The sequence below is a fragment of the Pseudochaenichthys georgianus genome, unplaced genomic scaffold (assembly GCF_902827115.2).
Source record: "Pseudochaenichthys georgianus unplaced genomic scaffold, fPseGeo1.2 scaffold_618_arrow_ctg1, whole genome shotgun sequence".
Lineage (NCBI taxonomy): Eukaryota > Metazoa > Chordata > Actinopteri > Perciformes > Channichthyidae > Pseudochaenichthys > Pseudochaenichthys georgianus.
In genome coordinates this window covers 53,362-80,351 of record NW_027263176.1, presented here as the reverse complement: position 1 = coordinate 80,351, position 26,990 = coordinate 53,362, and the positions used below count along the sequence as shown (strand labels likewise).

At 43.0% G+C, this 26,990-nt stretch overlaps 1 protein-coding gene across 1 annotated transcript; it reads right to left on the bottom strand.

The window, feature by feature from the left end:
- Nucleotides 1–914: 914 nt before the first annotated feature.
- casp8ap2 (caspase 8 associated protein 2) lies at nucleotides 915–25,352 on the bottom strand. The gene is given in 11 exon segments (XM_071202604.1): nucleotides 915–1,796; nucleotides 1,882–1,981; nucleotides 2,612–5,363; nucleotides 7,474–9,466; nucleotides 9,468–10,425; nucleotides 14,916–15,031; nucleotides 16,805–16,879; nucleotides 19,075–19,175; nucleotides 23,067–23,141; nucleotides 23,362–23,435; nucleotides 25,016–25,352. Coding segments are annotated over 10 exon segments (6,267 nt in total). The 5' UTR covers nucleotides 23,396–23,435; nucleotides 25,016–25,352; the 3' UTR covers nucleotides 915–1,733.
- Nucleotides 25,353–26,990: the final 1,638 nt, after the last annotated feature.

Sequence of the window (26,990 nt, the reverse complement as noted above, 5' to 3'; positions counted from 1 at the left end):
CTACTAAAAAATAAGCAAAACAGGATGGACATGTTATGCTTTACCACAACAGTCAAGCTCTTTAAACATTAAAAACACTTTGAATTAAGAACTTCTTGTAAGCGATGTTCTCGCTCAAAGTGAATTATTCTTAAATAGTAGGATAGTAAAGTGGCCTGGCCAGGGGGATTTAAATCAGAGTAGCAGGGTGGACATTCAAACCTGGGACACACACTTTAAATAAAACGAACACTTTTGTTATTAATTCGTTTTTACATTTGATGTTATTTTTGTTTGCTTCTTTGAACTTCTACTCCACTACATGTATTTAATACCTTTAGTTACTTCACAGATGTGGATGAATGATGTGAAATATAATCAAGTGTTAAATCAGACTTTAGTTCCACCTGGAGTAAATCCACCAGCTACCCTGCAGTCTACAAAGTCATTCAAACTAGCTGCACCTTCACCAGCTTTGAGAACACTTTGATGATCAATCATTATAAAACATATCATATATATTATTCTGAAATGGACCAATCTGCACGACGACTACTTTTACTGTCACTACTTTCACTATATTTTGATGAGAATACTTTTCTACTTTTACTTGAGAAACATTTTGAATGCAGGACTTTTACTAACAGAGTATTCCTACACTCTGGTACTTCTACTTTTACTCAAGAACAATATCTGAGTACTTCTCCTACCTCTGGATATAGACAGTATGCAGAATATATTGTTGCACGATGTTTCCTGCCACTGGTTACAGTTACAGACCCTGAGGCGCTGGCCTGGATTCCAGACTGTGGCCCACTTCATGATTAGAACAGAGAAACACAGGGGAACCCCACTGGCATAGACCTTCTTCTTCTTTTTATCGATTTACCACAATTATTTGATTCGGTTTTGTTCAAATGTTTCAGGAATAAACGGCATGAATAAATAAAACTTTATTTTTAGTAAAGAACTACTCACAATATTGCATTCCACTCTGTTTAAAAGTAATATAATAAATCAAACAAACAGATAAAATGTGTATTAACAGAGACTAACAATACTGTCCTGTACATGAGTTGGACATGTAAACATTTTAACAACCATCAAACATTTCAATCACTCCCCCTCATACATACAAATAAGATCATAAGTATCACATTCAGTCTTCTGATAAAAGACCCAACCTATGAGTCGCAGCTCGGTCTCCTGATGCGTGATGCTTCCAGGAGTTTCCAGTGAGCGTCCATAACTTCAGGGACTAAAACTGTCACTTCACTCAGTAACACCTGAGCGTACTCGCTCGCACTGGAGCCTGAAGGTGGCTCAGTCTGAAGGCAGTTGTTCCTCACTGTACTGAGAGAGACATAGAAGTAGATGCGAGATGAACTGATGAACTAAAATACCATGTTGGCAATGTATCACATCTGCAAAGGCAGAAAGGATAGCGAGCTCCGGGCTGCACTGAGGACAAAGTGATAGGACCAGACCCCGCCCAGATCTGGTGATGGAGTGGATTCATACAAATCAGAAACAGTCCATCTGATAATGACTTTATTTCTATTGGCCGTTCACATCAATGTATCTTGTCCATTGTGCTGAGGAAGAATCCTTTTCGTCCACTTCAATATCCAGGATGTGCAGACAGTGGTTGGATTCACAACGTTCCCCCCACAGGGCCTTGTAACGACCCCCCATCTGTTCAGTGCTGTTGTTGGTAACAGTGTGAAGAGTCATTGTGATGACAGTCGGAGGGATCAAGGCTCCATCTTCTCCTGCTTCTTAAAAAGCTTCATGAGCTGGTTGAATCTGTTGGCAATCTGATAACAGGAAAACAGTTATTGTTTGCTCAATCATCACTTCCTGCAGTCGTGTCACAGGACACAAAACAACAGACGAACTCACCTGCGCTGACGGCTTATTGAGCTTCTCAGACAACACGGAGAAAGTGTCTCGTGAAGCTCCTCTCGTCTTCAGCGCGATGAGGATCGCTCGATCTTCGTCTCTGGAAGAAGCAGGACACAGGGGGTGAGTATCTTTCTCAGAGGCACTGCCACTTTGATGAAGTGTGTTATGCCATAACGGAATATGTTCATTGAAAGCAATAATATAAAGTTGAACCTAATATTATTTATTATGACATTATCATGATGTTGACATAATACATTTGACTAAAGTAAACGTTTTTTCAGTGCATAATGTGACAATCAAACTGTGTTGCTGATAGTATTCAAGTAATGCTTGATGAAGTAGTATCAAAATATACTTCAAAAGATCAACAGTAAATGGATTTAATATGGGGATGACGTTTTTTCGTAGCGTGACCTCGCATTTCGCATTGCAAGATTTTGCGTAATAATGTAGAAAATAATCTCTGTCAACAAACGTTTATGATGCTTACACGTTTTGTTCAGCAGGGTACACTCCAACACAGTACATACATACATGTACATCTTTACTTCATATAGCTATTCCTCTGTATTGACGTTTTGTGATAAGCATGATTTTGAAATGTTTCTGAAATATTGCCAGGATTGGTCAAAATGGCAAGGCAGAAATAATGAGGACATGAAATGATATTGAATCTCTAACTCTTGGGAGAGGGGAGTGACCCAATCCAGAAGCAGCTACTGACCTGGTCCATGCCACCACCACCTCGCCCCTCTTCCTGATCACGTTCTTGGCATAGAGGCTGTTGGGGGACAGCGCTGCGGGGGAGGCTCTGGATTCTCCGTCGTCAGTCTTGCCGAGAGACTCCATCTCCTCGGAGCTTCCCTCGTCCTGCTTCCTGAGCCGCTTGGCTATTGATTTCTCCTGGTGCTTCTTCCGTTTGCTACCCCTGTTGAGATCTCTACGGCCTTTCTCTGGAGCTTCCTCTGCAATGGTGACACTTGTCTCCGACTCCTCTGTTGCGTCTGTCGCGGAGTCGGACACATGTGATGCAGACTCTTGGCTTCCTTGGTTTGTTTCAGAGCTTCGAGCAGGGGAGCTGTGATCCGACCGCACGGTTTCAGAGCATCTCGTCTTATTCTGAGACTTGGAAGAAAGAGCTTTCGAGGGACTTTGTTGCGTTGTCATGGATTTTTCTCCGCGGTGGGTTTGATTTGATTCATCATCATCAGCAGTGAGTGAGACCTCCTCTCTGCCGGTTGCCTGGTCGATGTGTCTAAAGAAGTGCTCAGAGCTTTGAGCACCTTTCGGAAAGCTGTCTGAAGGAGTGGCTTCAGTCCGATTCTTCTCTGACAGTTTCCGTGAATCCTCTAATGGATTTTGTGGAGGCAAGTCTTTTTTGTGGTATGAATCTTTTGTTAGTGTTAAGCTCTGCTCTTGAGAGGGATGGATATCTGCTTCGGCGTTGGCCTGACAGATCCCAGATGGACTGTTTTCAGACGAGGCATTTGAAGGAGGATGATTCCAGGATTTGTCTGACAAAATTGCCATTCCTTGACCGTCTTTAGTTTTCACATCCTCTTGCTGCTGGTCTTCTTCTATTAGGGTGTGACTGAAGCTGTCTTCGGTGATTGTGGTATCGGCGCCCGATGTCGCAGGACGGATCTTCACGATGAAATGATCGTTGGATTTCTCCATCACCAGCGCTTGCATGGGTAGGTCTGGCTTGAAGAGGAAAGGGGTGGCGAGCACGTCGCTGCAGCTGGAATCGCAGCTGGAGTTGTCGGTGTCCAGTGCGAGATGAATGTCCTGCTCCGACGCGTCCTCCTCCTCCAGCAGAGCGTCCTCGCTGATGTGAGCGCTTATGACGCTCTCCGGAGTGGACATGAGGCGCATGCTGGATGGCTGCAGGAAGCTGAGGTGGCTGTCGGACTTGAGAGGCGATGGAATGGTGAGGGACACCGCCAGGTCTTCAGCCAGAATGGAATAGGACCTATGTGAAGATCGACTGTCTGACGGCACCTCTAACATGCAACTCTCGTCGAACAGAGCTGGATTCAGGTGGATCCGACCTTTGGAGTGTGGAGAGGACATCTTGCGAGGTGAAAGGCTGGACCACGTTGCGAAAAGTTTCGAGGGAGTTCCAAATTTGTTCGGGGAGTGCAGCTTAGATGGAGAGTCATATTTAGTTGGAGTAGTGATGCTGAGGAGTCTCTCTCCGTCCTTTCTCGGTGTGCTGAGGGACCACACTGTGTTGTCTCCGGTGACGCCGCTGCTTTCCAGTAAGTCGGATCCCTGCAAGAGACACTTGAAGATCTCTCCCATCTGAGAGTCCCTCACTAGGTTGAATGTTAAACTGGAGGCTTGCTGTTCTGTGAGAAGCTCAAAGTCAGTTTTGTCCAGCAAAGAACCGTTGGGAGGGACTAACAAAGAAGAAATGCCACTTTTCTCTGGAGTTGAAGGAATCTTTTTGGGAGGACAGTAGATGGAGACCGTTTGTGTATGTGTCGGATGTGGGTGAACACTGCCGTCTTTTCCCTCCTGTGTGATTCTGATATCTTTGCCTCTGCTTCCAAGGCCCGTTCGGTAAGGCACCACGGGAGAGGGCATGATTCGATTCAAGCTGGTGGGAGACGACTGTGCGTCCAGTTGGTGACGTTGCTTTTTAACAGGGGGCTGTTCGGGTCCTTTCTTATTTCCAGCGGGCTTCTTGTCCTCAGCCTGAGCTCTTTGGTTGCACAGGCTTTTCAGTGTTGTGTGAATGTCCTTGAACAAGAAGTCAACTTGGACATTTACAAAGTCCCACAGCCTCTGCTTCAGATCCACTGCCTGCTGTTCAAAGATGCGTTTCACAATACCATTATTCAACAGTTTGCTAAACACAGATGTAATTAATGTCTTCATGTTGGATTTCAGCTCCACTGGCTGACTGCATATCTGACCCAGATGAGCACCCTCTACGAATTCTAAAAAAGACTCCTGGAAGTTCTCCATCACTCCATAGAAGCTCTTCTTGGGAAAGGTTTTGTGGAGTTTCATGTACTTCTTTCGGATCTCAGCACGGACCACCTTGAACGTCTCCATCACTTCCTCTACAGTGGAAAAAGAAGCTTTGGTCGCTGCGGGACAAACAGTTTTAAAGCGACTCTTCGGACTTCGTGTTGATACATCTACTGTTTCTATGACTTTTTTGGATACAACACAGCTTTCGCCAGCTTTCCTCTTTAACAAAGACTGAGGACTTGCATTGTTTCTGACTGGTCTCATGGACTTTGCCGACTTCTTGTTTGCAGGCGCAGGAGAATCTGTAGCCGCCTCTTCACTCTCGCTTAATATCTCCCCTTCCTCCAGGTCGGTGTCAGAGACACTTGAAGGCGGGTCGGACACCTTGTCCACAGAGCTCTGCGTGTCATGGTTTGCAGGAGAACCCGGATATTTGTTTTCTTTGTTTACGTCCAACTTCTTTGAGGATTCAGCGACAGCTGTGCTGGAGAAGTCTGCACGGAGAGAGAAAGCAAATAGTTAATATTATAGCAACTCAGAAATATTGATTGTGTAACAAGGTAAAGTAAAGGATATTTATCTTGTATTCATGAGGTGCGGTACTATTAACTGAGAAGTAAGCGGTATGAGAAGTCTATTTTATAGCAGTCAACTGCTGTTCAGTCATATCAATCCACAGAAAGAAGTCTGGTCAATTTAACATCAGCTATGGCCAGAAAAACAAAATGTTTTCATCAATCAGTTGCGATATTTGATTGTTACATTTTATATTTGTGGAAAGCACAACACTTTGGATTCATGCCGGTTAAACTGTCTCCAGAAAAGGAAACAAAACAAAGAAGAAACAAGAGTAGGAAAGAGGTTAGACTAGAGATCTAAAGGGAACACGGTATGTGCTCTGGCAGACTGGTAATGACCACTTGGACGAGTAAGAAAACCTCGATCAGTGCTGACGTTATTTTAAGTGCCAGTTCCAGCCTTTGGTACACAGTAGAAAATACTATTTTAACGTAGTGGAAGAAATCAAATAATCCTGTTGAAATGTTGTGTCAAACTACAGATGTATTTAGCAACAGGCTTTTCAAAAGGGGAAATCAACACTTACTCGATAATCATGACACTGACATCTGTGGTAAGATTTAGAATTTGACAACACGAATAGAAATCATGTATACAGATCGAGTAAGACCAGTGTTTCCCCGATATACAAATAGCGGGTTGCTTTCAAATCAGTACAATTAAAAAGTCCATCCTAAAACAAACGTAGATCATGTAATATTCCAGTTGGGGAAAAAACACAGAATTTTGGACTCACATTGCTGTCATTATCAACTTATATCAAGTAAAAATATGCTATTGATGCATTATATTAATGCAAAAAGATAGCTAGTTAATGTTAGCCTTCTTATTAAGCTATCGGCTAACAGCTAACAGAATCATTGACCTACAGTATGAGGTGTTCAAGCTCTGTTCACAAATGAGTAACAATGATTTTAGAGGTAAATTATAACTCTATATGATGTGTTCAAATTTAGTTTTTGGATTATAACTTGAACAAATATTTTTTTTAAACTGATGTTTTGACAGAAATATTAAATATTTTTTGGAGAGGGTATTATGATCTGTTCAACTTCCTAAAAATAGCTCCTAGACGCTGATATTTTTTTAATGCAAATAACAAAACAAATTGAATTTTGATGGTTTACATAAGCCGTTTTCACACCAAGTACTTTGCCGTACTTAGTTCCCAGCACTTAGTTCCCAGCTCTTAGTACCCAGCACTTAGTACCCCCATGGAACTAAGAGCCGATCGCGTTCACACCGGAATAAGTTCCCTGAGAGAAGATTACGCAAATGAACCGCTGACGTCACTTCTTCTGCTTTGGGGTTACTGGCAGGCCGCAAACCACTTCACGGCGTATACTGCCACCAGAAGTCCCCGGCCGGAAGTCCCCGGAGTTGGGGACAGGCTTCACTTGAAGCAGCTGGGACTCCCAGCAGCTTCAAGTGAAGCCTTCCGAGTAAATCGCCAGAACGCCGACACCTCCTCATCACTCCACCGCTCCCATGTTTTTTTTTGTTGCCATAACTTATTCTCTCTCCGCTGGTGCGCTGGGCTAATGCTAATAATGCTAACGCCAGCAAATACAATGGCGGCTTCACAATCATTTCAGAGTTTTACGGGGCGTGGTTTGCAATCCGCCCAACCTGCTCTCTAGCAGGGACTGAAAAGTTCACATGAACCAAGTTCTCTTTTTGGTGTGAACGCAAAATCCCAGGAACTAAACGGGAAAAGTACTCCGGTGTGAAAGCGCCTATAGACTTTAGTATGATTACATCTTTTGGGGTATTTATACTATTCCCAGTGAGACTTGTTGGCATCTTGAGTAAATCATTTAATTTGGCTTAAAGGATCTGTCGAGATATTTATTATATTTCATCCACATACATACAAGATGGACTATCAGGATAACAATCATTAAAAAAAAAAATCAGCACCACATGGCAACAGGCCTAAAGAATTATGAACAAACTGCGACATTCATACAAAAATGTATGTAAGATTTAAAGTGACATCTTTCTTTGTTATTAGGCCAACCTTACCTTTCTGAAGGCTCTTGACATGCCCTGGCTTGCTGAGAAGGTGGATGTGGTTCCTCTTGGTGATCCTGATGGGGCTCCTCAGAGGGCTTATGGCATCAGGGATTGTCTTCAGATTGCTCAGTGTGTGCATCATGGAGTCCTCGTCGTGGAGTAATGGCATCGAACTGGAAGGCTGCACTTTATTGTCCCGACTCTTCGCAGGAGAGAAGATCTTCTTTGGTGTGAACAGGTGGCTGTGCCTCTGTGGCCCCGCAGGCTCCTCTGTGGTGCTGCTGACTCTGGCCACGGCGATGCAGCCAGTGGAGGAGCTGGGCTCAGCGGCGATGCTACTGCTGTCACTGCTGTCTTCGTTTCGCTGTGTTAAAACAAAGATGGCCTCAGGTAGACTAAGCCCTTCTTGTGGAAGCGATTCAAGGGTTATTGTACTGGATACAGCACTTTTAGCAACATCACAACAAGCAGCTTTCTTGGGAAGGGAATCAGGAGGACACAGCCGTCGCTGACTGTCCTGAGGAAGAATTATGGGAGACACTTCAAGGAAGGCTTTGTCAGGAACTTCTACAGCTTCAGGATTTTCCGTTGCTGGAGAAGAAGCTTCATCTTCTCCCACTGAATCCACAGGGAGGCTTTTCTGTAGTGCAGATTTAGGAGATATACACTTCAGTTCTACACTTGAGTCAATGACGTCTACAATAGGAGGTATTCTTTGTGAAGTAGAATGGCCTGTGTGTCCTTTATTCGCAGCCTCCACGGGCCACACAGGGCCACAACTGTGTTTCTGGGTACGTGCCACCAACTTGCTTTTGTTCTCTCGTTTTCCTGAAACATCTGCTGCTCTTAAAGAAGTGCTCTCTGGTGAAGTTGCTGGGAGGTTCCTCTCGGTTTCTGGCCGTTGGCTATGAGCTGAGGAGGTTTGCGATACATTGACTTCAAGTAGCTGATCAGCTGCAGGCCTTTCACTCTGGTGTCGGTACCTTTCCTGGACATCTTTTGGATCATCACAAGTCTTATGTATCTTTTTGGCACGAGGGGTTTTCGGGGAATCGAAAGATGGTTCTGCAAAATCTTCCAACCCCGTTTCTAGTTCACTGCTGTTTACTTCATCGATCACACACATGTCCTCGATGTCAGGCTGTGAACTCTCCTCCTCTGGCGAGTGTTCAACTCCCTTGCCCTGGGTGAAGGGCATGAGCGGCTTCTTGATGGGTGAAAGGGTTAGATTCAATGTTTCCATGAAACACAGTTTCCTGTTAGGACTGTTTTCCTCCCCAGAACCTTTCTCTGGGACACTTGGTTCTCCGGATGGTGTCTTTAAGGCCTCGTGTGTCTTCTCTTGACTTTCCTGACTAATGACCTCCACTTTACCTTGGTCTGATCTCACATTCTCACGTTCTCTGCACGTCTCTGTCGGAATGCTTCTCTTAAGTGTTCTGCTGATTTTATTTCCATGTCGCCTATCCTTCTTCTTCTGACAATCCTTTGACGACCTATCCCCTCCCCGTTCTTTGGAGGACTCGCTGCGCTCTGGAGGTTGGTTTGAAGAGGACTTTTTCCGGTCCCTTGAGTCTGAATTTCTTCTCTCATCAGTAGTCTTATTTATTTTATGATCTCGACTGTGGCCCTCTTTAGAGCTGTGAGCTGCGATACGTTCAGAGTCTGATGTTTTGGCTGTATCCTTTCTCCTTTCACGACCTCTTCCTTTCTTGTCATCACAGGTAATTGCACTCACTAGTGGAGGGCTTTTGACCCTGTCTGATCTGTGGTGCCCACGTCTTCGTCCTGAGTCTTTGAGAGACCTGTTTTTGTCGGGGGCAGAGCTGTCCCTGTTGGGATCTGAACCATTTCGATGTCTCTTTTCTGTTGAGTCAGACAGTTTCAGGCTTGGAAATGTTCCCTCTCTGTGCTTGGACTTGTGTTTGTCTGACCTTCTACCTTGGGAGGATGAGCTGCAGCTGGATTTCTTGCTGGGTCCACTGGGCTGATAAGTAGAGCCTATCACTTTCTTTTCTGTCGGGTGGAGGAGAACCACCTGGAGGCTGATCCTCGCTGGGATGTACCGTTGGTAGAGGTGGAAGAGGGGGATGAGGAATGGATGAGGGAGGAGGCAGTGGTGAAAGACTGGGGGGTGGAGGAGGAGGCGGCTGAAGACTGGAGGGCGGAGGAGGAGGCGGCTGAAGACTGGAGGGTGGAGGAGGAGGCGGCTGAAGACTGGAGGGTGGAGGAGGCAGCTGAAGATTGGAGGGTGGAGGAGGAGGCGGCTGAAGACTGGGGGGCTGAGGAGGAGGCGGCTGAAAACTGGGGGGTGGAGGAGGAGGCGGCTGAAGATTGGAAGGTGGAGGAGGAGGCGGCTGAAGACTGGAGGGTGGAGGAGGAGGCGGCTGAAGATTGGAAGGTGGAGGAGGAGGCGGCTGAAGACTGGGGGGTGGAGGAGGAGGCGGCTGAAGATTGGAAGGTGGAGGAGGAGGCGGCTGAAGACTGGAGGGTGGAGGAGGAGGCGGCTGAAGATTGGAGGGTGGAGGAGGAGGCGGCTGAAGATTGGAGGGTGGAGGAGGAGGCGGCTGAAGACTGGGGGGCTGAGGAGGAGGCGGCTGAAGACTGGGGGGCTGAGGAGGAGGCGGCTGAAGATTGGAAGGTGGAGGAGGAGGCGGCTGAAGACTGGAGGGTGGAGGAGGAGGCGGCTGAAGACTGGAGGGTGGAGGAGGAGGCGGCTGAAGACTGGAGGGTGGAGGAGGAGGCGGCTGAAGACTCGGGGGCTGAGGAGGAGGCTGAAGACTGGAGGATGGAGGACGAGGATGCTGAAGACTGGAGGATGGAGGACGAGGATGCTGAAGACTGGAGGATGGAGGACGAGGCGGCCTACTCTTGGAGCTGCCTGTGGATGTCTGACTGGAGGAAATTTGATCCCGGATATCATTCCTGTGAGATTGTTGATGATGGTGACCTTTGACTGACCTGTGGAAGAAAAGCGTAAATCATTTTTACATTAATCCAATCAGTGGAGAGATGTTTGTCTTCTGAAAACAGAGTTAAAGAGTCCTCTCCTGCTGATGTTCAGGTGTATATCAGTATGTAGGGTCTCTACTTTAAAGAGTCCTCTCCTGCTGATGTTCAGGTGTATATCAGTATGTAGTGTCTCTACTTTAAAGAGTCCTCTCCTGCTGATGTTCAGGTGTATATCAGTATGTAGTGTCTCTACTTTAAAGAGTCCTCTCCTGCTGATGTTCAGGTGTATATCAGTATGTAGTGTCTCTACTTTAAAGAGTCCTCTCCTGCTGATGTTCAGGTGTATATCAGTATGTAGTGTCTCTACTTTAAAGAGTCCTCTCCTGCTGATGTTCAGGTGTATATCAGTATGTAGTGTCTCTACTTTAAAGAGTCCTCTCCTGCTGATGTTCAGGTGTATATCAGTATGTAGTGTCTCTACTTTAAAGAGTCCTCTCCTTCTGATGTTCAGGTGTATATCAGTATGTAGTGTCTCTACTTTAAAGAGTCCTCTCCTGCTGATGTTCAGGTGTATATCAGTATGTAGTGTCTCTACTTTAAAGAGTCCTCTCCTGCTGATGTTCAGGTGTATATCAGTATGTAGTGTCTCTACTTTAAAGAGTCCTCTCCTGCTGATGTTCAGGTGTATATCAGTATGTAGTGTCTCTACTTTAAAGAGTCATCTCCTGCTGATGTTCAGGTGTATATCAGTATGTAGTGTCTCTACTTTAAAGAGTCCTCTCCTGCTGATGTTCAGGTGTGTATCAGTATGTAGTGTCTCTACTTTAAAGAGTCCTCTCCTGCTGATGTTCAGGTGTATATCAGTATGTAGTGTCTCTACTTTAAAGAGTCCTCTCCTGCTGATGTTCAGGTGTATATCAGTATGTAGTGTCTCTACTTTAAAGAGTCCTCTCCTGCTGATGTTCAGGTGTATATCAGTATGTAGTGTCTCTACTTTAAAGAGTCCTCTCCTGCTGATGTTCAGGTGTATATCAGTATGTAGTGTCTCTACTTTAAAGAGTCCTCTCCTGCTGATGTTCAGGTGTATATCAGTATGTAGTGTCTCTACTTTAAAGAGTCCTCTCCTGCTGATGTTCAGGTGTATATCAGTATGTAGTGTCTCTACTTTAAAGAGTCCTCTCCTGCTGATGTTCAGGTGTATATCAGTATGTAGTGTCTCTACTTTAAAGAGTCCTCTCCTGCTGATGTTCAGGTGTATATCAGTATGTAGTGTCTCTACTTTAAAGAGTCCTCTCCTGCTGATGTTCAGGTGTATATCAGTATGTAGTGTCTCTACTTTAAAGAGTCCTCTCCTGCTGATGTTCAGGTGTATATCAGTATGTAGTGTCTCTACTTTAAAGAGTCCTCTCCTGCTGATGTTCAGGTGTATATCAGTATGTAGTGTCTCTACTTTAAAGAGTCCTCTCCTGCTGATGTTCAGGTGTATATCAGTATGTAGTGTCTCTGCATGTCTCCATGCTTTAATGTTCAAAAAGCTCTTTATTGTTCTCATACTGCCTGTGTTGCAGCACCTCTTTTCACCCTCTGTCTGAAACCAGAGACCAGTCTGCTCTGATTGGTTAGTGGCCGGCTCTGTTGTGATTGGTCAACCCCTTAGCCTATCACATACGATGTGTTGCAGCTAATGCTGTCCAAATTATCGCGTTAACGGCGGTAATTAATTTTTTGAATTAACTGCGTTAAAAATATTTAACGCATTTAACGCATGTGCAGAATGGCCCGCCCCATACATCCCACCAGTGGCAGCGCTGGGGTATGGCTGGGGTAGGCTACACCCATACCAATAAATGGCTTAGCCCCAGCATGAAAAATGATGTTAAGGTAAGCAAAATAAAGTCCGCCAACTCGCGGAGTAAATTGCACAGACAGCAGTTAGTAAGATTGATTTCAGTAGCCACTTGTCTGGAAATACTGAAGACCAGAAACGGTTTTGAAAACTTTTGTCACGTAGTGATCGTCTTCTCAATAGAACATCTTTGATAATGTCTTCTGGCCAATCAGAATCAAGATAACGGCGTGGTGTTGTTGCAGGAAGTCCTGACGGAGAATACTTTTGCGGTAGTGCATCATATATAGGCCTACATTAATACAACATTACGTGTTGATAGAAATCAACACGTAATGAATTAAGACCCCACAGTTTGATGATTGATAGGTGTGTGGGCTAGTGTTGTCACGATACCAACATTTTGGTTTCGATACCGATACCAAGTCAAGAATTGCGATTCCGATTCTTTTTCGATACTTTTCTTAAAAAAAGGGAAACAGTCTTAAATGTAATTATTGTGCTTTATTTCACACCAGAACCATAACACAAACTTTTAAACAATGAGAACAATAAACTAAATAAATGACAATAATTCGTATTAAATAAAAGTATTATTATCATCTCAAACAACTTTTTTGTTTTATAAAATATAATTTGTTTTATATTTTATTACAGTACAGTACAGTAATATAAATAATTATTGACAAAATGTATATTGCAGATGTTAGCCACATTGGTAAGTTAGCTAAAAGGATAGCCATATTAGACAGTTATCATTGCCATGTATTGCCTCGTCAAACTACGAAAACGTTCGTTCGTCACAAAATATATAAATTACACTAGTTTGACTTAGATTTGAGGGCATGGGCTTGAGCATGATGTAATTATGTTATCTATCACATTCGCTAACCTGTCTGTCTTTACATTCTTTAAACGGCTCTGGATGCCGGTCGGCGGGTGCTTAGCCAAGTTTGATGTGTTGGCTCCCTTGGTTTGCAGGGATCTACAACATGTCTGACAGCCTCGTGGTGTCCGTAGGCTTGCCCTCACTGTCAGAGATATAGCTTAAATACTTCCACATTTCGCTTCTGGCGTCTTTTTTGTCAACAAGCCGAGGCGCAGCGGCAGCTGCAGTCCAACTTGCAGCCATGCTTCTCGTTTTTCACATGCTCTGGCAGCTAGAGCGTGGCCGAGTGCACGAGAGAGGGGAGGCACTTAGAGCGTGCTTGAGAGGGGAGGGACTTCAGGCACGGCTGCAGTGCAGGGAGTGGAAACAGAGCGCTGAACACACACGGCTCTTATTAAAACTAGGGTTGCCAGAAACTGACCATGATCAAAATCGATTATTCGGCAGCTCTGGCGAATAATAATCGATTATTCGACCGACGCCCCCCCCCCACCCCCCCGCGGAAGAAAAAAAAGAAAGAAAAGGAATTCCGTTGTTTTCTTTACTGGAACATGTTTAACAGTACAAACAAGAAATGTCATCACAACGACGTGGCCTTGAAGTGAAGTTGGTAATGGCCGGCTGTGCTGCGTCTTTCTCTGTAACCTCTTTGGCGTGCTTCGCACTCAAATGCAAACGCATTGATGAGGTTGAGCTGTGATAGACCAACGTCTTTTCGCAGAGCTTGCATTTAACTTCCTTTGGACTTGTAAGTTCGAAGTAGTTCCACGAGGAGGAACTCTTTTTACCTGCCGCTTTGTTCATCTTTAGTCGCACGTGTGAGGGAGAGGGGGGTGGGGGCGGGGTCGGTGTGTAGCGTGCTGCAGCAGCAGTCTGCTCTGCACGCAGGCTTCCTCCAAGTTTACAGTAAAACTAACTGGTGGTGTGACCAATGACCATTTACAATTATTAATACTATTACTATTATTAGCATATATATATTTATATATATTTTGGTTGAAACTAAGCCAGAAAAAAAAAAAAAAAAAACTAAAAAAAAAAATATATAAATAAAATCGATTTTTAAAAATAATATTTGATTATGGAGACTGTAGCGAATATTCGAATAATCGAATAATCGCTGGCATCCCTAATTAAAACGGCGCTTTCTCACCGGACTACTTTTCCTCGTCACTCTTAAAGTAGCGATACTAATGAAACGGAGGAATCGTAACGTTTTTAACGGCAGGGTATCGCGGTACCTTTCAAGTATCGGTACACCGTGCAACACTAGTGTGGGCTGTCTTTCATTTTGACACACAGAACAATGTTATAATAAACATAGATACTGTATGTTAAATGGATATATCCGCCTTCTTTCATTTATCTTTCCATTCCCACAACAATATACATAAATACATGGCATATTTTGGACATAGTTCGAATGGTGATTAATCATGATTAATAAATGTTTAAGCTGTGATTAATCTGATTAAAATGTGTAATCGTTTGACAGCCCTATTTGCAGCGCTTGCCAATGTGTGAGTTTTACATAGTGATGGTATATATGTTACGGAAGTTAACACAGGAGGCCAATGGAGGCGTTTAAGGCGGTGGGGGGGGGGGGTGAGTGAGAGAAAATCATTCTGGAGGGAACACAGGGAGGGGCAGACCATTAACACAAACCTAGATAACACTCTCCACAGGAAAAGGAGACCTAGAGCTTTTGTAATCCAGATAACACATCTATAAAGACCTAACAGTTCATTTAAAACAATGACTCACAATTGGTTCAGCCTCTGGATCTCAGCATCTTTTCGTATCACCTCCAGTCTGGCTGTTTGTAAAAGTGCACAAATGTTCTTTTTCAGACGGCCGTTCTCAGTGTTCACCCCTGTGTTCTGTTTCAAAGAGAGACAGAAGTTACACATCATGTTAGTGCTGATAACACTTTTGTGGAGGTGAAGTTATCAACTGGAATAATATGAATGCAGTAGTGACACCAAGCGGCAAACTCTGGGGAACAGCCGGGAAGCCAATACGGAAGTGCCACACACTGCAGTTCACACATGGGCCGCTAGGGACTGGCTGCAGAAAGGAGCCATTTCCATAGACCCCCATGTTAAAATGCCCAACTTTACAGCAGAAAAAAACATGTTTCTACCCATGGATGCAATACATATTATTATCGATATAGTTAGATTCCACCTTCATGATTATGAATCTGTGAGTGAATTGTTTTCTAACACGACCCTTTTATTTATATTAGGTCTTAACGTGTTTGCATAAATTAGGGCGTGGTCACGTTGACGGACACGTACATGCCTCACTGTCAGCTAACAGCAACTTGTCCACTCTGCTAGGCTACAACGTTAGTTAGTCATAGTACTGTACTTGACCCTTTAGCTTTAGCCGTGTTCGTGGTGATTGTGCCTTTTAGGGAATATTGTTACAAATACCAGACAATTAAAATGTCGTGCTGTGCGCTTGAATGTACTAACAAAACTTCCAAGAAGTCTAAAATGATAATATTATACATGTTAACCCGTTTGCAGGTGTTCGTGTCCTTGGTAGCTTAGCTTGTTACTTATTAGCCAGCTAAGCAGTTGCACTCCCACTTGCAGCCATGCTTCTCGCTTTCTCAGATGCTCTGGCAGCTAGCGCGTGCACGAGAGAGGGGAGGCACTTAGAGCGTGCTTTTTAAACAGAGGGGCGGGACTTCAGGCACGGCTGCAGTGCAGGGAGTGGAAGCAGAGCAACACACACGGCTCTTATTAAAACGGCGCTTTCTCACCGGAGTACTTTGCCCCGTAATTCTTAAAGTACCGATACTAATGAAACGGAGGAATCGTAACGTTTTTAACGGCAGGGTATCGCGGTATACCTTTCAAGTATAGGTACACCATGCAACACTAGTCAGAAGTCAGTGTCTCTCCCCCAAACTCACACAATTCGATATGAACTGAAGAGCCGCATGAAACTAGGCAAAGAGCCGCATGCGGCTCGAGAGCCGCGGGTTGGCCACCCCTGATATAGGGGAAAGACACTGTTAGCAGTAACTTGGTATGCATGTATTTCATGTTAGCTTAGCTTCTTAGCCTCAGCTAGCTCCGTTTACTTCCAGTTCGGAGGCAGCAGGTCCCGCCTCGGCTCCGCCTCTTTGCCCTTATTTGGAGCAGGCGGGATTAGACTCTGACGTCACAGTCGAGCCGTTAGTGGCCGACTCCGCCTACTAAGGGCTTCTCGGCAACTCTGCAGAATCCTATGGGTGACGTCACGGACACTACGTCCATTTATATATACAGTCTATGAGTGACACTATGAAGAAATCGGTTAATAAAGCAGTCCAAGTCCTGTGTATGCATGAATTGCTGTATTCTGGTGAATGGCAGAGCATATTATACATGTTCAATACAACCTAGGAAATAAAGAAGGGAAATTATACTTTGGCAATAATATTGTCCCGGTTTTATTTATGCCAAAATAAATCCTATTATATTGAATTTAATAAAAATATAAGTAAATGCTGAAGATACACAGCAAACAACTAGTAGAATAAGTCTTATTATATAATTATTTGGTTTTCAAATTCAGACTTCTGTGTCAAGCGCAATCATATTCAACCAAACAAAACCACATTTTTCAAATAGCTGAAAAAAAGGATAACAACCGACCTGGATCTCCATCTGCTCCACCCTCCTGCGCAACTCTCTGATCTGGTTCTGAGCTGCCTGGAATCTGGACTTGAGCTGCGAACAAAGGAAAAGATAGAGACAGTTGTCAATCTGACAGCATCACTGTGCATCTCAGAACATGGGGGTATCCTATAGAGTGGTGCAGTGACGCGTCCTAAACCCGGAAGTAAGCTGCGCGTGGGTTCCTTCCGGTTCCCTGGACAAAAAGGCAATGCAATTTCTCCATAGGATCGAAATAAGGTCTGTGGTTGACACACACTTAAGAGACGGATCACGTTTTCTTTAGGGCTGTCAAGTTAACGCGTAAAATACATTTATTTTTAATGCCGCTAATTATTTTAACGTGTGATTAACGCATGTGTATTTGTCCTCGGCCCTTCCCGTAGTTTCTGAGCCCAAAGGCTTGACGTTGTTGTTGTTGTTAGTTGGATGGTGGGAGATTCTAGCGAGAGATATGGATAAAAAAAAAGGTGTTTTAAACAGCAAGCCAAGCACACAGCGGATGCTCAGCCCCGCTCCTGCCGCTCGCTTGCGGCAGACCACGCTTGAAAATTTGCCGGGGAGACGCCTGGACAACAACAGCGATAGCTAAATGGGGGGCTACAGCTTAACACTGTGGAGGACGAGGGGCTGCATGAGATAATTCGGATCGCATCCAACGTGTCGACTGCACATCACAGCGCATTAGTTTGACCCACAGTGGGAACTTCAGTCTCATGCTTTGACTGGTATGAAGACAGAGGAGCGGCATCTCACCGACAACTGTAAACAGGCTTGTCTGTTTGAGCAACTGGCTCAGTGCAGAGAAGTACACAGGGTCGGGAGAGAGAGAGAGAGAGAGAGAGAGAGAGAGAGAGAGAGAGAGAGAGAGAGAGAGAGAGAGAGAGAGAGAGAGAGGCTCCAGGTTGTTGTGTTGAAAATATTCAGGAGAATATTTGTCGTTGTTCCAATGATAATAAACAAACATTTGCATAAAGCATATTTGTCCACTCATATAAGAGTATTCAAAACTTGAAAAATATTCCTCTAAGGTACATTTAGAACAGATACAAAATGTGCGATTAATCGCGATTAACTATGGACATCATCCGATTAATCGCGATTACATATTTTAATCGACTGACAGCCCTCCACACGTCTTCCCTACTTTTATAATTTTCAAATCATAAATCTAATCGATAGATTTATGATCGATAGATTTATGGAGAAATTGCATTGCTTTTTTGTCGAGGGACCCGGAAGGTACCCATGCGCAGCTTACTTCCGGGTTTCAAGACGCGTCACTGCACCACTCTATTGGTATGCTCCTTTAACACACACTTTTGCATGACGCCAAATAATGAAACACTTGCCAATTGGCACCAGACTGTTGGTCAGAGAGGAGTCGAGTGTAGCTGCTTTTCAGCCACACTTCACACATTACTGCTGAACAACACAACGTTTGCACGTGTAAAACGCAGCCCCTCATGGGTGGGCTCGGCAGGGGTCAAGAGGCAGAGGGTTGAAGTGGTAAACACTCTGACCTTGAATTAGCCGTTTCATTTGCCAATTTATTTATTTATCTATTTAACTGGACTTAGAACTCACAATACTTTTCTTCACATTTTACATTCTTGTTTATATTTAATTTAATATGCCATTCGTTGTAATGTAAATAATATCATATTTTGAAATGGCGTTATCTGTAATACGGTCCTTCATATTGTTTATTTCACAGATGGTCTACAGATGTTTTATCTTTCACGGTCGACTTGTATATATCTTACTTTTAGTTCCGTTTTATTTTTTTATATTGTGAGATAATGATATTTTATGTTTATTTTGTACTCTTTATTTTTTAAACTATGTGCAATTTCGTAATTAAAACAAATTCCATTTAGGGATCATTAAAGAATATCTTATAATTATGGTAATGATTCTTTGACATGAACACTGTTTTATCAATGCTTTTTTAAATCTTCAAACTTATGAATCCATTACACAACGTGGAAGTCCTGGATCTTATTCCATTGCATCAGAGGTACCTGGAACAAGCCCTTTTAAACGAAGAGCAGGTCATTGTGTAATGTCAGGGGTTACAAGTGGGAGCTCAGGCATGTAGAGCTTGTGTTAAGATTACTAAGTATGATCTGCTTGACCTTTCGTGCAGCTTTGAGACCACTGGCCCAAATCACGTTGGAACCAGAATGGATTATTTCCATTGGTCACCACGTCTGAAATAAAGAAAGCATGGCTGAGCGGCCCCTCACCTCAGAGTACGATGACTCTCTGCTCTGCTGCTCCTCTGTGACCATCTCTTCATAAAGGTCCAGTGATTCTTTCAGCCGAGAAGCATTTGGAGATGGATTCACTGTAATAAACCAAAGTAAGACAATTCATATCAATTATAAAAGCCTCAGTGTCGGGCAAACAAATCTGCACTGTACTAGATACTAGGGGTGTAACGGTACACGTAACGAAATTATTCGGTACGGGCCCTTCGGTTCGGTACACGTGTGTACCGAAGTGTACCGAACGAATATAACGTTAAACGTAAACAATTGAGAACGTGAACAACTTCTTGGAAGCATTCTCAGGTGCTGCGTCGCAGCATTCAGAGTAATTTCTCGTTGTATATATGTACAATGACAATAAAAGCTTTTGAATTTGAATTTGCTCCCATTGTGATCAACGCGTCATAGAGCGAGCAAGTCATTTCATTGGACGAGCTGGTCAGAGGGATGCGTTCAAATGTAATCAGTAATTTGAGGAACTGTCGAAATGGCGAACGCAGATAAAGTTGAGCTCGAAAATCCTCCAGCATCATTGAAGTCTCCGGTTTGGGAACATTTTGGTTTCGCAGTTACGAACAAGGATGACGGACAAAGACAGGTGGACCGAACCAACGCTGTTTGACGGCATTGTTCAACTAACATTGGTTACGCGGCTGGCAACACATCACACTTGCACACTCATTTGAAAAGGCATCACCCGAACGTGAATATCACCGGTACCAAAAGACTGAAGTGCAAACCCAACTCCCGCTAGCATTTAAGCCTCCACCACTCGCAAAAACTTGAGACCGAGCCAAAGCTATTACAAACGGCAAATATCCTTATGTTGCCATGTTAGCAAAGCGCTACCTGGCTGTATCTGCTACTACCTCTGTCCCTAGCGAGGGTGTTCTCCACAGCAGGAGACATTGCTAGTGCCAGCAGATCTGCCCTTTCAGCAAGCAATGTGGACAAGTTCATCTTTCTTTAAACAACATGAAAATACAATGACAAGCGAGTCCTAATGTCAAACTGGCTGCTTAGGTACAGTACAGTTCAAATACAGATTATTTCAGTTCATCGAAAAGCTGCACCTTAATGTTTATTTTATTATATTTTATATTTATTCGAGTGAATATTCATAGTTTAATAATAATTAAAAACCCAAAACTAATAGTTTATGTTTTGTGAGTACTAGTACAGTAAAGTTCAAATACAGATTATTTCAGTTCATCGAAATGCTGCACCTTAATGTTTATTTTATTATATTTTGCATTTATTTGAGTGAATACATTATTCACAGTTTAATAATAATTAAAAAAATGTTATGTATGTTATGTTTTGTGATAATTTTTTCTGCTGTACCGAAAACGTACCGAACCGAACCGTGACCTAAAAACCGAGGTACGTACCGAACCGAAATGTTTGTGAACCGTTACACCCCTACTAGATACTAGTGTTGCACGGTGCACTGATACTAGAAAGGCATCGCAATACCCTGTCGTTAAAAACGTTGCGATTCCTCCATTTCATTAGTATCGGTACTTTAAGAACGACATTGTTTTAATAAGAGCCGTATTTCCTGTGTGTTCAGCGCTCTGCTTCCACTCCCTGCAGCCTGTCGGCTCCTCTGAAGCCCCTGACACACCAAGCAAACACCAAAGAACACGTCCCGACGGAACACGACTGTTGTGACGCCTCACGTTGCGAACACAACGCACTGGAACACACCGCAAAGACTTCAGCCGAAGGCCAAGTAGCACGTACGAACTGCGCATGCGTGAGTGGCAATAACTCTCCTTACCAGCAGGCGGCGGTAGTGTTTATTCGTCATTCAAAAGAGGCAACCGGAAGACAGACTGCGTGATATATACAAACAACAAATAGCTACATGCTACAGCTCGAGCCAAGCAGCACAGGGATGGACTGTGCCAATATGTTAACAGTGCCTTTTCTGTGGGGCCGCAAGATATAGCAAATATATGTGCCTATCCTGCTATTTGTGTTTATTCTTTTAATCACACAGCGTCAAGAATATATAAAAATGTGCCTACATAACTGCCAGTTGCAGCCGCAGTATTATTGGTTTAACTAGCCTACTAAAAGTATATATTTTAAAACATTTTATCATGACCATCTTGAACAGCTACAAGGGCTGATTCTGTGGCATATGAGCTGCAGCTGACCAGGCGTGGCACGAGCGTGATGTTACCATGCCGTTACCATGGCAACCTCTCCTTCCCCTGATAGGTGGAGAGTTCCCCATATAGGCGGAGCTCCTTGTTTCTGACGTCAGAGATATTTCAAATCTGGATCAGATCCGTTGCAGCCCCGTTTTTAGAGATTTGGGTACGGAGGAAAAGAGAGAGAGAGTTGTGTTTTCTGACACTTGGTGAGTTCCCTGACACACCGGGGACACATGTTCATGTATACAAGACGTACAAAGGTGCATTTTGCATGATAGGTCCCCTTTAAGTGCTGTACTCCCATTCAGGCAAATAGTGTTTCGCTAAGCTGAACAGCCAATCGGAGTGATTTATTTTGCCGACAGCCTCAGCGGCCGATTCAACATGTCGATTTGGCCGCGGAGGGTGTCGGCACGGCCGAAAGGACATGACAGATGATGATGCTGCTATTTTAGTTAATCAAAGTCAAGGTCAACTTTAATGTCAATCTTACTCAGTTTGTGTTTACAGACAGAGAGATCGAAATGACGTTTCCAACAATCCTGAAAATTATACAATATATAGATATGTATAAAAATTAGTGCTGTCAAAATTAGTGCCGTCAAAATTATCGCGTTAACGGCGGTAATTAATTTTTTGAAGTAATTGCGTTAAAATATTTAACGCATTTAACGCATGTGCAGAATGGCCCGCCCCATACGTGCCACCAGTGGCAGCGCCAGGGTATGGCTGGGGTAGGCTACACCCATACCAAGAAATGGCTTAGCCCCACCATGAGACATGATGTTAAAGTAAGCAAAATAAAGTCTGCCAACTCGCGGAGTAAATTGCACAGACAGCAGTTAGTAAGATTGATTTCAGTAGCCACGGTTTTGAAAACTTTTGTCACGTAGTGATCGTCTTCTCAATAGAACATCTTTGATAACGGCGTGGTGTTGTTGCAGGAAGTCCCGACGGAGAATATTTGTGAAGCTTTTCCAGAAGGCGGTTAGATCACCGGACGACAGAGTCGGTGCACACGGATTGCACCGACTCTGTGCACACGGAGTGCACAGACAGGGCTGCTGTTAACGTCGGTCTGTACAACGGAACTGTGCCAAAACTACGCCAACCGGCTGCGGAGGGAGACTCCCCCCCTTCGCTGGAGAACTGCGCTAAAACAGCTGATCACAACGTTCACACTCTGTGGTCACGAAGTACTCATCTAGCCGCCCCCCCCCCTCTCTGTCGACTTTCCTGAAGTACTCCCCCGTTGATAGAAATCAACACGTAATGAATTAAGACCCCACGGTTTGATGATTGATAGGTGTGTGGGCTGTCTTTCATTTTGACACGCAGAAAAATGTTATAATAAACATAGATACTGTATGTTAAATGGATATATCTGCCTTCTTTCATTTATCTTTCCATTCCCACAACAATATACATAAATAAATGGCATATTTTGGACATAGTTCGAATGGTGATTAATCATGATTAATTAATTTTTAAGCTGTGATTAAATCTGATTAAAAATGTTAATCGTTTGACAGCCCTAATAAAAATATGTATATCCTATATACACAATCAACAGACACATTGATTGTGTATATAGGATATACATATTTTTTATACAAACACAAAATACGGATTCTTGTGTTAAGGAAAACAGGGGACGACTCTCTGCGAAAAAGCAATTCTTGACTTGGTACCGAAACAAAAATGTTGGTATTGTTGACAACACTACTAGATAGTAGATACTACAATATTATTGGTGATACTAATATTGGGGCATTGCAGATCTATTTCAAACAGGAGTCTCACCTGCGTTGTTGTTAAAGCTGAGGTCCAGGCCATCATAGATATCCACGGAGTCTTCGTTGTCATCATGTACAAAGACTGGGGATATGAACATGCATTCATGTGTGTCATCAGTTATGTTCATCTGGTGTTAACATCAAGGTGTTAATATATCAAATATTGTTTTAATACCAATTGCAGAGAAACCCCTTTCTGGGGTATATTATTAAAATAAGTATTACTTCTAGGATTACTTATATTACACAAATACAATATGAAATGAATGTTAATGCAACTTTGCGTGAAGTTTTGAACTTACGGCCAGGGGCATCATTGATGTCAAAGTCCTCCATTCTTCCAGGTATCACTTTGTCTCTATTCCTTAAGCAGTTCCTGAAAAAGAGAATTACAAAGTTGTTATCAGTTTATACATACGAGCCAGAACACACTAAACACGGGCTGAAGATGGTCCCCTAGCAAATGGCTAATGCACACTGAAGGCAGAGGCGAGACAACAATTCAAATAGAACTGATTTAAATCCTAATTCACTCTAGAGTAGACACCAATGTTACACTAAGGCTAAAGTCAACATGTCAATTGTTCAGTGGCTCTGATAAAACCAGGATTCTCTCATCTTACACATTGACAGTTGTGGAGGTCGCTAGAGTAGAAACATATGCTATTGGTTCTATAATGGCAAATAGACTTGCCTTTATATTCTTTCAACCAGTCAAAAAACGTTTAAACCACATGCCAACCATTACTCATACCAGATACATTTACTGATGGCGGGGCTGGGGGTGCCAAACTCCCCATCAGGTTCTATTCTGCTGCTCATTCACACACACTCGCACACCAATGGCTGTTAACACCATACACCTTCAGGAGTTACTGCAGCTCCAATGGAAAATACAAATAGTTTTTATTATTTCTGGTTTGGAAATATTATGTAACTGTAGGCAAAGTAAATAAGGACAACTGCTTAATGGTTATATTTGATTTGTCAAAAGTATTAGCATCAAATACCTCGAGTACTGAAAGTAAAAATACTTGTTGTGTGCCATTTCCAATTTCAGAATCATATATATTAAAACACTGGATTATGATTATTAATGCATTTAAGTGTCCATCACAGCTTGTTACTACTTATATTTCTTTACATACTGCTACTGGATATCTTCACCTATAATATAATATTATCATAGTTAATGTATTACTTTATGTATATGTTGTATTAGCTTATAATGTGAATATAAAAAGTAACTAGTAACATTTATGTTGGCTAAAATGTAATGGAGTAGAAGTAAAAAGTAGCATAACATACCCATAATCTGACAGTAAATATACTTCAATACGTTACACCACTGTATATATAGCCCACTCTTACATATAATATTCACTGAAAAATGCACTAAAGTATGAGGTTAACATACTTTAGGCATTATATGTAGTGGACAAAAGGAGGCTGTGAGCCATTGTGCTGCTAGCATGGTTTAGATAAAAGTTAGCTAGAGCTCTTTTGTTCATAACGTTACTGTCCAGACAAAGGACTTATAAAAACAAAACCTTTTACATAAAACAGCTAGGCAGAGAGAAAGTTAGTAGCTAACACTCCTTCCCGTCTGTAGTTTTCTTTATCTGTAACTGTCTGTCCATCGCTTTAATCGGTCGTTGATACTGTGAGCTAAAGCTAGCATTGATGTAAATATCTTTCTGTTTCAAACTCAACAGGAAATGTACACTTGATTTAGGTTATGCAACACATTTTTAAGGTTATTGATGTTTGTGGTAAACTTTGGATAAGTTAAACCACTGTACTAACTTTCCTCCTACCATGCATTTTGTAGGACTAAATGTACCGTTAGTGGAGAAAGTGCTCAGAAGTTAGGGATGCTAATGTAAGCAATATGCACCGGACATTTATTATTAAAAACAAAGTAACACTTAGCAAGCAGTGAATGGGTGTACTTACTCGTTGTGCTATTGTTATGTGTCCTCCTGTTGTTTACAACTGTAATGTCGCGCCAAGTCTTCATTGCACAGGAAGTAACGACAATTTCCCGCGGTCTGTCAGAGCCGGGGGAGTGTTTTTCAGGTACATCGGATTCAGAAATATTCTTCAAATCAAAGTCAAATCCTAAAGGAGGATGATTGTGCAGCGACTCCTCAGAGGCTCAGAGTCCCACACACCCAGCAGACATAAAGCGAGGTATTAGAAAGAGGTAGATTTCACAATTCGCTCGAGAGAAAGTCGCTCCACCCGCGGAGAGGATTGCATTGAGTTGCACTGAACTCGAGTCGCTTTCCGGCGCGTCATCACAGCGCGTCATCACAGCAGGAGGGAATCCATCCGAATCCACCTCTTAAAGGGGCCCTATTCTGCTTTTTGGGGATTCCCTTTCCTGTAGTGTGTTCTATAGGTTTTTGTGAATGTAAATTATCTGCAAAGGCTAAGATCCCTGTGTTCCCTCTGCCTAAAACGCATCCACTAGACTCCTTTGTTTACTTCAGTAACATAGTGACATCACTGTGTAACATTTGCACTTCTATTGACTTCAACACATCGGACCTTTCCCATTTATCTAATTTCCGACTCCTCAGAGGCTTCTCAATTATTAAATTTCCCCTCCTCGACTCCTCGGTCCTCCGGTAGTGACCCGGACATTAATTTCAGCGCACCATGTTGAAGGACAGACGGCGGACAGACGGGTCTCAGTTGGTTTGGTTTCCTCTGCTTACTTTTAATACTTGTAAATACAACTTTTGGCCCGTAATTTCATTTCCCCATTGTAGCGACCAGAGAGAGGGGGGGGGGGGGGGATATATCCAGTCTCTGATTGTGTTACGCAGTGGCGACTGGTCATTAGGGGCAGGTGGCACAGCCCCACCTAGTGTCAGCAGAAAGTATTACAAATAATGATTACAAAAAAATGCAAAAAAAATATAAAATATATTTTAAGATCATGTTTAATCATCTGATTCGTCTGCACATTGCTGTTTTAGTCTGTGTTCTTCTAATTAGTGTCTACAGTGTGTGCCTATTGAGCTGTTTAGAGCCATGTGGGACAAAACCCGATCCTGCCCCTCCCTCTCCCTGTTTAAGTCAATGGTGACTGTAAAAACTACACTGCGCATGCTCAGAGTATTGTCCTATTTAATGTGTGTGGCAAAAAAATAATGACCAGAGGGGCATTGAGCTGCCATCCCCACCATACGTCATCTCACATAATTCAGAGCTGATTGGCTGTAAGTACGTGTGCCGCGAAAAGTGTGGTGTGTGAAGAGAAGACGAGAGAGCTGCAGTGATGCGTCCTAAAACCCGGAAGTAAACTGCGCATGGCTTCCCTCGACCTAAAAGCAATGAGATTTCTCCATAGGATTTTAGAAAATAGCTCAAAATAAGATCTGTGGGAAACGAACCTGTTAGATAAATGCACGTTTTGTTCAGCCGGTTAATATCCACATGTCTACCCTACTTTTATAATTTTCGAATGATAAATCTATTGATTAGATTAGATTTATGATAGACTTTTGAAACTACAAGAAGATAAGGAGGACTTTTACAAAAAAGTAATAGAGATTTTTGTCCAGAGGGATAGGCAAATGGACTTCATCTTCAAGTCAAGGTAAGACCGCCATTTTATTGAAAATGGGATCTTACTAAGAGAGAACAATTCAATATTTAAATGATACAATTACATGTTTTGGGTATCCTTTTGTTGAACTGTCTGTTTAAAATTAATTGAAGCATCAGACAAAAAAAGCTTTTGAAAATAATATTATATTTTGATTTAGGTCAAAGTATAATATTTGTAAACCTGAAGAGTCAGGTGCCTCACCAGCCATGAACCTCACTGCAGAAGCTTATATATAGACATCTAAGTTTTTTGTGCCCCACCACTTTTGTACATATAGAAACGCCACTGGTGTTACGTTATTATGAGAGT